This window comes from Sinocyclocheilus rhinocerous, unplaced genomic scaffold, assembly GCF_001515625.1.
Source record: "Sinocyclocheilus rhinocerous isolate Xijiao unplaced genomic scaffold, SAMN03320098_v1.1 scaffold1672, whole genome shotgun sequence".
Lineage (NCBI taxonomy): Eukaryota > Metazoa > Chordata > Actinopteri > Cypriniformes > Cyprinidae > Sinocyclocheilus > Sinocyclocheilus rhinocerous.
This window is the reverse complement of record NW_015637961.1, coordinates 160,661-173,693: the sequence shown is the minus strand read 5'-3', so window position 1 is coordinate 173,693 and position 13,033 is coordinate 160,661. Positions and strand designations below refer to the sequence as shown.

Genomic DNA, 13,033 nt, shown 5'->3' with positions numbered 1-13,033 from the left:
TTTTTTGGTGGTGGTGGTGGTTGGGGGAGCGACCGGGTAATAGTAAACCACTTTTTTCTTTAGGATCACACCGCTGGAGCAGACCTCTCCTGAGCCAGTCGATTTGACACCTCATTCATGGGTCTACAACAAATGGTGTGGAATGAGTTACGCACCAAAGTTTTGTGTAAAAAAAGAGGAAATATGCGATAGAACAATAGTGATGTTTTGCCTTATAGGCAAGCACCACTAATAAGTTTAAATAGCATTTCAGTAAGTTGGCTTTCTCAAGCTAACTTAATAAGCTTAAATAGTAGATCAGCAAGATGGTTTTCTCAAGCCAACTTAACTACAGTATGTATGTGAAAATAGTATGAAATAGGTGTTGTGGATTTTTCTTGGGTGCGGCCAATGAAGTGGAGAAGCAGAGTTCCAGATGTCAAAAAATAAGACTTTATTTAACAAAGAAACAAAGCCGGGAAGACAGTCACAGCATTCCAAATCATTCCAAAGTCTCTGTTTGTCAGCTTATATTATATACCCTTTGTTCTCTCCAAATTTGGTCATTTTCTGTTTTTTCTTTGTTCCGGTTAATTTTTATTGGCCTGATTTGCCACAATTGTTTCCAACTCTTTTGGCCTTGTTTTTTAATGGTGGAATATGGTCCGAGCAACCATTTTTAAAAAAAAGCTTTTTATTTCATTGGTTGGTAGTGGTCACATGAGGAGGTGTGCGTCAAATCCAGCCACCTGTTCCTGATAATATTAGATTATTTCAAGTTCACGTTTACTGTCTACTGAAAGGTCCATTGTCTAATGAAAAGACCATTATACGTGTTGTTACATTATTTCAAGTTCACAGGTGTACTTTGTAATGAAAGGTTCACTGTCTAATGAAAAGACTATTATTCGTTCTATGACATCCAGGGTTAACATAATTCAGCATATTAATTTATATATTGATTACTTTCATTTTCACATAATACTTCAATAAAATTACACAATATAGGCTACTCAATTAAAAGAGTAATTGTAGTCCGTTAATGATTCCAAATTACATGACAAAAATTGTAGTTAGTAACATAATCCATTACCTTACAAATTTTAGGTAATATAATCTACTACTAGACTACTACAAATAGACTACTTTTAGATTACTTTTGACCCAACTCATTTATCGCATTGATATAAATAGGATAATCTTGTACCATATTGACATAAAAAAAGACCGAAAATATATTCCATTCATTCTTATTGACGACATGAAGTCGTCAAGTTACGTCAAGGATTCCTAAACTGGGGTTCATGAAGGAACTGCAGGTACATGAATTCAATGAAAAGCGTATAATTAATTCATTATTCATTAGCAAATAATTAATTCATAAAAATATCAGATTAAAATAAATATTTTTTTAACATAACATCAGTCAGAATAAAACACTTACTAAAAAAATAAATAAATAAACATTTCATTTGATTACCTGCATGTCATGTGACAAAAAAGTTTGGGAATCCCTGCATTACATGTAAATAAGAAATAACGTGAATTTGTGCATTTTAATTTGTTTAAAAGACAAAAAGCCTTCCAAAGATATTAGGGCTGGGAATCTTTGGGTAGACAGCGAATCGATTCGATTCACGATTCATAGGTTTTCAATTTGATACAAGAACGATTTTTGCAAATTAGGAACGATTCGATTTCAGATGATTCACAATTACATTTGATTTGATTAACGATTCGATTCTCCATTCTTTACGTGCATTCACAGGACTATTTAAATGCTTCCCCTTAATTCTTTAAATGCTTAGTCTGGGGGCAAATTACACAGCAGCCTTTATGGAGTCAGAAAAAAAAATGTTAGATGTAAGTTTAATGATGCAATGGCATGACATGGCATATGTAGAAATGTATGTAAGAAGTGACAGAAATGTCAAATACAATAATAATATGTATGTATTTTTTGTAAAATAAATTATTTTCTTATCTCTTACTTTGAATTGGCTACAAGAAAGAAAGCCAACCTACTGATCTGCTACTTAAGCTTATTATTAACATGTGGTTCCCAACCCTGGTCCTGGAGGCACCCCAACACTGCACATTTTGCATGTCTCCTTTCTCTGACACACCAATTTCAGGTCTTTGAGTCTCTACTAATGAGCTGATGACCTGAATCAGTTGTGTTTGATTAAGGATGCAAAACGTGCAGTGTTGGGGTGCCTCCAGGACCAGGGTTGGGAACCACTAATCTAGTCTATCTAAATTTTCAAACTTCAGGCTTTTACAGCTGCTTTAAACTTTCAGGCTAGGCTTTCTCAAGCCAACCTAAAGTTTGTCTTGACTAACTTATTTATCTAGTTATTATTATTATTCTTAGACTAAATTTCTGAACGCTCCTCCTCCTCCTCCTAGAGCTTTCAAGCTAGAATCACCAAACTCAGCCCAGCTCTTCAGTCTGTTCTGACTTAGTGTGCTTGTCTTTTCAGACTGATCTGACTTATGGTTTTCATAAAAATGAAGATTAAAAATCATAAAAATCCCATAGACTTACATTGACGGAATGTTCAGATGAGCCAAGCCTATTCAAACTCCAGGGGTTTACCAAATAAGCTAGGTTTATTCCTGTTAGTCTGACTTATTGTCAGTTGATTTGGTTCAAAATAAGTCAGACTAACTGAAATAGGCCTGTCTTATTTGGTAAACTTGTTTCATGAAACAGGCCCTAGCTGTCAAAATTCAAATGTAAACAAACAGAAGCCCATTAGACTCAATCAGACTTCCCTTCTATGTACTATTTCTAATCCATTTCTAATTTCTAATCCATTCAAACTCATCTAATATTTCTAATCTATCTATCATCTATTTCTATCTATTTATCTATATATCCTAGCGACATGCTAATCATGAAACATGCTAGTAGCATGCTAATCATGCTAGAAGTAATCATGCTAGCAACATACTTGTAACTTGGTAATCATGCTAGCAACATGCTAGACACATGCTAGTAGCATGCTAATCATGCTAGACGCTTACTAATCATGCTAACGACATGCTAGTCACTTGCTAATTATGTTAGCAACATGCTAGTAGCATGCTAATCATGCTAGAAACATGCTAGTAACTTGCTAATCATGCCAGCAATATGTTAGTAACAGGCTAATCATGCTAAAGACATGCTAATCATGCTAGAAACATGTTATCAACATCTGTCTAAATGTTCAAACTTCAAGCTTTTACAACTGCTTTAAACTTTCAGGCTAGACTTTCTCAAGCCAACCTAAAGTTTGTCTTGACGAACTTTTTTATCTAGTTGTGTTTATTGTCTTAACGTTTCATCAGTTCATTCTGCTTTTTATTCAGCGTAGCTGCAGCGATTGATGGATGCCTTTGTCCATATTAGGGATTTCCTGGCATGAAACCCTCTTAAGTTCTATAAGTGCAAGATCACTTCTCTTTCAGTGCAAAAACTTCTTTATTCTCTTTTTTATAAAATAAAATGCTAATATTTAACTTTTTCTCTTCATCGGCGAATGATGATTCTGAAAGAAAACGTGCCCGATGTCTGTTTACTATAGCAACGAACGCAACTTTCATGCATGTGATTGACAGATAAACCTCACGCTCTTATCTCAAGGTTGTTGTTAATGCTGTGGTTTCCTTCGTACATTCGGTTTAATAACATTGTTAAAATTCATTTATCACACAGTGTAAATGCGTATGCTTTGGACACTTACAGTATATTGTTTTTGCTCCGTCCATGCAATAAATGCGCAGCCTTCGACTGCTCAGGTAATGTTGACGGCATGACCAAGAGCCATTGAAAAACTACAGAAAAGTAAAAATACTTTACTTTAGCATTACTGGCCATGAAAACTAAGGAGAGATCACACATTGGCTGCTCAAAAAATGTGTCAGCTGTGAACGGAGCGTGAGCACAATCCTGTGACACGCGGTAAGTGGAGCACGTGAAGGAGAGATGTGAGTGCACGAACGATGCTGTTCAAGGTCTCCATTGATTTGTGCTTCTAGTAATTTAATATGTATACATATAGAAAACATTGAATCACCATAGAAATCGCGATTCAAAAATCCATGTTTCAAGATCGATGCATATGCATCGTCAGGGTTTGTAATCGATGCATCAAGAAAAGGAGTGAATCGTTACACCCCTAAAATATATGGTAATACATTGTCAAATAACTTACTGAGTGATAATTAAAATTAAATATTTATGTGTTCATAAGTAGTTGATGCAATGTTGAAATGTGGAGAAAACACTTATATTTATAAATCCAGCTGTCAAATGCTGTGTGACCTGTCAATTTTCTTTGTAATTAAAGCCACCTGACTCGTGACTGGTCTTTGTGTGAATGTCCACAAAACACAAAGACTTTCCGAATGTATATAAGTGGTAGGCTATTTTAGAAAGAAAGATGTAAAAGATGAAAAAGAGGAATTAGGGAGAATCAGTAAATTAACAGTCATTTATTGCTATGTGAATAGTTTGTAATCATGTAATCAATAAAAAAGTAACTAGTCTGATTACAAGAATTTTAAAATGTAATTTAATCTAATTACAAGTACTTAATTTTTGGAATCTGATTATGTAATCCAGATTACATGTAAACAGTTACTACCCAGCTCTAACTACAAGCCAAATATATGTACAATACTTGATTACACTTTTTAAGTATATTTTGATCAAATGATCAGTATAGAGAAGTATAGGCCAAATATACTGTCAATATAAGTCAAGTATACTTAAGTACAATTTAAGTGCAAAGTACATTTCTTTCACTTAAGTGCAAAGTATATTTCTGAGAAATACATAAAATGTATTTCTGAGAAGTGCATTAAAGGTAGACTGAAAGTATGCTTTTTTAATTTGAGTTAAAAGTAGTATACTAATAGCACAATTTAATAAACGTTTTTTTTTTTTAAGGGACTGCACTTTTCCATCCTCTCTTTAAGTTTCTGACAGATGATCTCACCAAATATAGCAGCCGATGTTGCTCCATGACAGTATTTCTGGAAAATACTATAGTACTCATCTTTTTTCTTGTCACTGAGGATTTCTTTCATGTTCATTATGTCAATGTCTCTGATTGCTGGAGTGTCACTGAGGATCTTCATGTTCATTTTCCAAAACAAATCAAACTCCTTCTTCAGTGTTTCTTCATCATTTGCTCTGTCTTTGAGCTTTAAGGCAAGTTCTTTGCTCTTTTCAAAGAGAGTGTTTTCATGATGTGTCATCTGATCGTGTTTTTTCTTAAGGACTTGTTGATGAAGAATCTCATTCATTTTTTTCTTTGTTTCTCTCACAATGTTTTTCTCAAGCTCTTTGATTTTGGTTTCAAAGGGTGTTTTCCACTGAATCAGTATTTCTGCATATGTGTCTTTCTCAAAGAATTCAGACATTGATTCTTCCACTTCTTCACTTGTCTTCTTCAGTTTTCTTTGAAGATCAGTTTCCTCAACTTCATGAATTGCTTCATTTTCTATTTTGTTGTGTATTTTATTCTCAATTTTCAGCATGGCATTTTGAAGACTCCAGGACCACTTGCTGTATTCATTCTCCAGTTTCCTGTAGACTGAAATCTCCAGAGAGTTTCTGAAGCTGAAGACAAATTGTTCATTCAGTAAACCCTCCCAGAGATCTTTAATATGAATTTTGAAGTCTTTCAGCAGCATTCTTTGTGATTTTGAGGCATGAGACTTAATAAATTTCTTCAGTTCTTGAATGTTCTCACAGTAGTTTGGGTTTGGCGGTGCCATGGGTGGGTTTCCCTCCCAGAGCTGAGAAAAATACTTCACATCATTCTGAACATCAAATTTAATGACATCACTGAAACGTTCTGCATCACAGCCTTCCTCTTTAGCAGCGAGTTTTGTCATCTCATCTAATTTCTCCAGCAGTTGTCGTCTTGCCTCCATGGTTTTTTCTCTAGCTGCGACATCTGAAACATTCTGATGCACAAACACACAGCTGGGATTCAGTCTGACCTTCTTCATCCTCATGAAGGCCTGAACAACAATCTGAAGAATGTCCTGCATCTCAGCTGTGTTTTCTCCAAAAATGTTGATCAGCGTTAGATTTGCAAGACCAATAACAAATGTGGCAAATTCATTGTCATGATGTCTTGTTGATCTTCCAGCCAGTTCTAGAGAACGAAGACCCTCAGTGTCAACAACCAGAATATAGTCAAAGTTCATCTGTCAGTGTCAACAACCAGAATATAGTCAAAGTTCATCTGTGTTTTCATCTCGTCTGAGACTCTGACCAGCTGCATGAAAGCTCCTCTGGTGCACCGGCCAGCACTGACGGCAAACTGGAGTCCAAACATGGCGTTCAGCATGGTGGATTTCCCAGAGCTCTGAAGCCCTAAAACTGACAGCACAAAGACTCTCTGGTCTCCCAGTTTCTGGACGAGTTGATCTAGAACAGCAGAGATCCAGATCACAGGAACATGAGCAGCATCTCCATCCATCAGCTCCAGTGGAGATCCAGAGATCATCATCTCTGCTGCAAGACTCGGGAGAGAAGAGAAGTCTTTCAGGTCTTTCTTGTTCTTCTTCACTGATGAACATGATTCATAGATTTGTCCGATTTCCCTCATGATGTGCTCCAAACCAAAGGTTGCAGCCTGAAGTTCCTCAGATATTGTCTCAAGTTCAGTTTGTTCCGTTTCAAGTTGTTCTGACTTATCATGATTCTCTTTCAGTTGTAAGACTGTTGACCACTTTTCATGATACTTGTGCTGTAGAGCAGTAAGATCAGCTGATGTATGCTCATCCAGGAGAAATCTGAGCCATTTGAGAAAAAACATCTTCTCAAGTTTATCATATGAGCACATTTGTTCAATTAAGCACTTGATAAAATCACTGATATCAAATTCATGCTGCTGTTTGCGGATTTTATTCATTTGTTTTTTTTTTCTACTTATTTCCATTTCGATCTTATCTCCTTGAGGTCGATGTAGTTCTTTGTTCTTCTGACTCCACTGATGCCACAGTTTCCCCTGATGAGGCAGAAATGATTCTTTGATTTTCCTCAGCTCTTTCGTCTTTAGCAAACTGATCAGCTGATGTGCTGCTTCTCTTCCTCTCCTGCAGTCACCATCATCTTCCTCATCTACTCTGATATCTGAGTGTTTGGACACATCTTCAAGTCTGAAAGTGGACGATGATTCTGAGAGACACTCATTTATGGCTCTCCTGAGATCTTCAGATACATCTGACTGATTTCTGTCTTTTAAACCAATCTTGAATTTCCCTTTCTTCTTAGTTACAGCAGATTCATCCTCAGTCAGTAGAATGAGTGGCTTTCTGTTCTTGGACAAGATTTGTATCTTTGCAGCATGTTTGTCATTCCTATCCAGTCGTGGTAGAAGAACAACATTGACTGAGGCCATTTCAGTGAGGATCTGCAGCTGTTTCTCATGGTCTCCTGCATCACCGTGTAGATTACAGAACGCAACACAGTCGGTGAATTTATCATCATATGATGCAGAGGGGCAGAACCAGGCAATCTCCACCACTCCATCCATCAGCTCTCTGGTTCTGCTGCTGCCTGGGCAGTTCCTGTGGAAGAACGTGTTGTGTTTCTCATTGATCAGACTGCTCATCAGCTGAGACTTGGATGAAGACACAGAGCCAAACCTGAAGAAAAACACCATTGGAGTTTCTGCCTTGTAGATCGGCTGGGGTTGACTGATGATTTCATTGTCTGTGTATCTCATCTTCCAGCTCTTGTTAATTTGTCTGAATGTCCAGAGAGGAAACTCAATCTGTCGTGTGAATGGATCAGGAACAAGCAGAGGCAGAGCATACTGACACTGGGACAGTTTAGTCACCATCAGCTGCTTCAGGAAACCATCAGCACAATGAAACACGGCCATCTGAACATCCATCGGGTGAACAGGGTCAGACTGACTTGATGCTTTGTCTGACGGAGAGAGGTTTCCGAAAACATCATCAAAAATATCATTCTCTTCTTCAGAGAAGTCGTTGTCTGTTTGTTGTGTTTGATCCTGTTTGTTGGTCTCTTTAGTTTTAATGTATCGTGCTCTGTAGTTCATCATCAGTAGTTTTTGTATGAAAGTCTGAATCAGCTCCTCTTCAGAATAAAACTCATGGTACTGTAATGAATGTTCAGTTATCTGAAGAACATCTGCAGCTCCGAGTTTATTGAGGTGTTTGCCTTCAACGTGGAGTTTGTGGAATATATTATTCATTTTTAAGTCTTTATCCTTTTGTAGGTGTTAATCTGAACTGATTCCTGCTGTTCCAATGTCCTTTATTTTCCCTGATGAAAAATAAATAAAGATTTTTTTCAGCTGTTACAGTCTACATAAATGAGCTATGTAGTTAATTTTTTTCAGATGCCCTTACTGTTTATTATGCATCTCTATTGTAACTGTCACAAAGTTGCCATTCTTACCTTGTTTTGTTAGCTCAAAACTGAATAATAATAAAAAATGAATAGTTCCTCTAAGTTTTTACAGTGCATTAGGCCTATATGATTTTTTTAGGGAGCCAAAGTTCAATACACTGGGCAATAATACAGCTCTAGAAATGGCCAACTCCTAGACCTACTGAACTAAGGAGCTGTTTGAGACAGACAGTTAAGGCCCATTCACACCAAAGTCAAGTCAAGTCACCTTTATTTATATAGCGCTTTTAACAATACAGATTGTGTCAAAGCAACTGAACAGCATTAATTAGGAAAATAGTGTGTCAATAATGCAAAATGACAATAGTAAACACTAATTTTTCAGTTAAAGGCAGTTCATCATCAAAGTTGATAACTATAAAAAATAACTATAAGTAAAAGCGCAACCTCGGTTCCCTGAGAGCGAACGAGCGTCGCGTTGCTTGATACTATGGTGAAACTCCTGTTTACTCTGTTACTGAAGCCTGATTTGTTCACTTTTGTGTAGTTGCACAAACCAATGGCGCTGTAACCCACCAAAAGGGGAGGAGCCAATCGCTATATAAGTTGGCTCAAAGCGCCATTTCATCAGAATCTTTCGACTGAAGCAATAGTCATCGATTCACATGCAGCTTTATAGCACTGCAACTTATGCAATGCTCATTCCCTTATCTCAGGGAACTGAGGTTACGTTAGTAACCAGATCGTTCCCTATTGAATGGTCTCTCCCTTTGTGTCACTTAATGTTATAGGGAACGCATCCAATAGCGCCGTGCTATAAGCAAGTGCAGGATGAATGTCAATGCCATTCCTCTGGTGGAGTAGGCCCTCACACCTATAGGGCACTGCAAGCCTACTGAGGCGTAAGCCAAGGCTATACCATTCACTAGTGGTGGGCGGTATGACCAAAAATTTATATCACAGTATTTTTCAAAATTATACCGGTTTCACGGTATATGACGGTATTTATTAATTTTTTCCCATGCATGACCGTGTGTAAACCACATTTTCTATTGATTGAGAGAGGAAATAGGCTACTGCAGTAGATTGACTTAGAATGCTCTATTTTACTGTCATGATGAGTGAATATTGTAGAAAAGTTCCACTCTAAATAGTGACGAAACACGACTCATTTATACATGTTAACCAGGAGTCACTCTCATATACCACACTAAATAGTGACTAAACACGACCCCTTTTAATACGTTAACCAGGAGTCACTTTCATTTATAATCGCGTCATCGTCTGATAAAATCAACATGCATGTACAGAAGATGCATGTTGAGCGACTATGCGGTTGTTTTGGCTATATTACTTTTTTGTCTCATGCAGCGCACTGCCTGCGTCTGAGTAACAAAAAAATAAATAATAATATTTGCATTATATTAATAGACGGACTATGCTCATATTTATAATTCCCAACAGTCAGTAAGCGACAGGTGCTTGGAAACTCTGTTTTTTACTCATTTATTGACGAGTCAGCTGCGGTGCGGCCAACTGAAAGCGATGCTTCTCTGCCGCTCACTGCACAGAACAGACGCCGAGAGAGGTGACACTTCTCCGGGAAAGTCAGACCTCGCGCTCGCGGGGCAGGACTGGCGACATCTTCCAACTGAATCATAGCTAAGGTTTATCCAAAAAAGTCGCTAGGTTTGTCAGTATATATATTCTATGGGAAAAAGCCGCTAAAAGCATCTGAAGATGCTAAATCTAGCGCTGAAGTCGCGCTCGTGTGTGTGTGTGAGACACGGGAGCTGATGGCAGCGGGCGGTGGATATGTGTGGCGGTCAGTGGATATTGTGGACGAGTTCTTCTGTCATCACGTTCTATTAGTTCTACAGCTTCAGTTTCTGAACTTTTACGCTTAGTAACATACAGCTGTGTCCTCGCCACAGTGCAACAGTGAAAAATGATCCCCCCTCAAACGCGTTCCGAACATTATTTAAACGAAACCGGTATTGCGGTATTTAAAAAATTCATATCATAAGAAAAATAAACACCGGTATTCGGTATGAACCGGTATACCGCCCAGCACTACCATTCACTATCCAGCGAGATCAGTGAGGTCTCTGCTTCGTAGCATAGAAAGAGCTGCTCTGAGTATCTGAACAGACCAGAGTGCTCAACATACATTCTAAGGGCCCGAACAGGTCAAGGTGGATTGGGACCCTGCTCACCATCTGCAGCAGGGAGCACTAGAAGGGTGATAACTTGAGCTCTAAACAAAGTGGCAGAGGCGGACAGTAACTAAGTACATTTAGTTGAGTACGGTACTTAAGTAAACTTTTTGAGTATCTGTACTTTACTTAAGCATTATTTTTTCTGGAAACGTATGACTTTAACTTCACTACATTTGAAAGAAAAATTTCCTACTTTTCACTCCACTACATTTCTATCAAGGTCCTCAAAGTAGAAAGTCGTTACTATGTAGCAACTTTGAAAGTCGTTGAGTGATTTTTTTTCTTCTTCTTTAAAATGTGAACTTTTTTTAGACAGCCTGTCAGTAATCACTCTTACGTGAAGTGATTTCCCAGCTGTTTTTGAACACTGACCAGTTGCAAATGTGATATTAATTTACAACAATTCAATAATAAGAAGTTAATATTGTGGTATATATTCAACACATATTTGTTTGAGTTTGCAAAATTGTGCAAATGAAAATATTACTTATAAATATTAATACTACCTATATCTGTCTTTACAACTTTAACTTGTGTAGGGTATCAGACCGAATCAGACAATGTAAGATTTGATAAAGAACAGTTGAAACACGAGGAGCCGAATTCCACAGAGGCCCAAGACAACAGGATGTTCGTAAATCAGATCCTGGCGCCACAAGCCTGAACCAACTAGCAGCTTTGAGTAGCTCACAGCATTTAAACAAAAGAACACTTATTGACAATTCCAAGGAGATTGTCAATTTTTGGGGCAAGTAATCAAGATTAATGGTCAAAAGAGATGCACAGCGTGACCATCACATGGTAACCAGTGATAGCAATCACGAGCTTTTTTGGATTGGCTTCCCCCACCTCGATGACAGAGAACAGACTGAAATTCCTTATGAGAGACCTCTTAACCTCTGGTCTTCATACATTCACAGAACATGTCCTTATGTTCAGAGAATGGCACAGAAACTGCATTTCCATGTAAATATGCATCTAAATGACACTAAAAGGACTTAGTGTAACTAATCATTTCTATGCATAACTCCATATCATGTATGTAACCCACACATCAGACTATCAGGTCTTAATCATTTATTGTGTATGTATTTTGAATAACTATTGAATAGTTTATAGGATCACATTCATGTTTAGTATGTGTGTGTTTGAATCTTCTTGCTTGAAACGTTTCTTCCAATCAATTCTTTGTCAAATGTATCATATTCTCATATTCAAAATTATACTCTGCAAGAGCGGGAAAAACTCGGACCATGTGACTGAATCCATTGCAGAGTTGATGTTATACGGCTCGTTCAATGAATCGCTGGCCGTCTCAGTCATCAGCCGTAAAACAGTGATTCTGTCCAAATTCCCTTTAAAATCTTAAATGATTCCCTTTGAGCTAAATTGACCTGTTTCCCTTACACTTGTAATGGAGTAATATTTGACCAGCAGTATCTGTACTTTCACTCAAGTAATGGAGTTGTGCAAAGTGGAGAGCACTTTTGGCACGTAGCCGTGCCTCGGTTTGAGGACGACTTTACTGTCGTTAGGTCTTGCTAGTCACACATTCACTGGCCAGCCGCTGAATAAGCCCTGTTGGCCAAGACCAACGTCGTTATGCAGGGTTTAGATAGATGCACTGCATGGGCTTTTAATCCAAGGGCCGATGGTGGGCATAGGTGGGCAGCAACCACCTCTTCCACAGGGGGAAGCTTGCTGTAATCTTCAGCGATGTCAAACATGGTGAGAGTGGTAGAAGTAGAGGGGTTAACATGGGCAGAGTAGGGTGTGTGCCACATCTTGGTTCCTCCTGAACTGCCGGCAAGAACGGAGCGGGCCATTGGTGGGAGGATTGATGACTGCGTCCCTTCAGGTACCACTCATCGATGAGGCCATGGGCAGGCTCTAATGGACGCAATTCAGGACCCGCCACTGCTGAGGCACGGAGGTGAGCTCGTGCGTGGGGATCGCAGGTGGATCTGGCCGATGAGTTTAAAGAGGGGTTTTCCCTCTCGCGATCGTCAGCTGTGGACGTGAGTGAGCCGCTGGAGGATGATGTTATTTCATTAACATCGTCTGATCCAGGGGCCAGTGCTCTGCTGATTATAGCACCAGGAAGAGCAGGAAATGTCTGAGGAGGGCAAAGAAGCTGAGACTGAGCCTTCTCAATCCTCCTGCCCTGCGTATGATGAGCTTTTTGAAAGTTATGGATCGCCACGGCGAGGCTTTACTTGCCGTGGAAGCGGGCAAAGAAAGGACGTCGCGAGGTCATCTCGATGAACGTTATTTTTCTGGCCATAACCCTCCAGCTCAGGTGAGCCTTCCTTTCTTCCTGTTTTTCATATAAAGATTGAGAAGGAATGGAAGAGGCCGTTTTCCTCACGCATCCATCGATTCTAGCATACGAGTTATGCCAGCATTGAGGCGATGCGCGAAAACGGCTATGAGAAGATGCCCCCTG

The 13,033-nt window shown here is 38.7% G+C and overlaps 1 protein-coding gene across 1 annotated transcript in view; it reads right to left on the bottom strand.

The window, feature by feature from the left end:
- LOC107749336 (interferon-induced very large GTPase 1-like) overlaps positions 1–8,210 on the bottom strand; it is a 17,008-nt gene extending 8,798 nt beyond the window's left edge. Inside the window, exons 1-2 of the mRNA XM_016564446.1 lie at positions 6,232–8,210; positions 4,968–6,193 (exon numbers count right to left, since the gene is read on the bottom strand). Coding sequence (XP_016419932.1) covers positions 4,968–6,193; positions 6,232–8,210 — 3,205 coding nt within the window. The remainder of the gene's footprint in view (positions 1–4,967; positions 6,194–6,231) is intronic.
- Between the last annotated feature and the right edge of the window lie 4,823 nt (positions 8,211–13,033).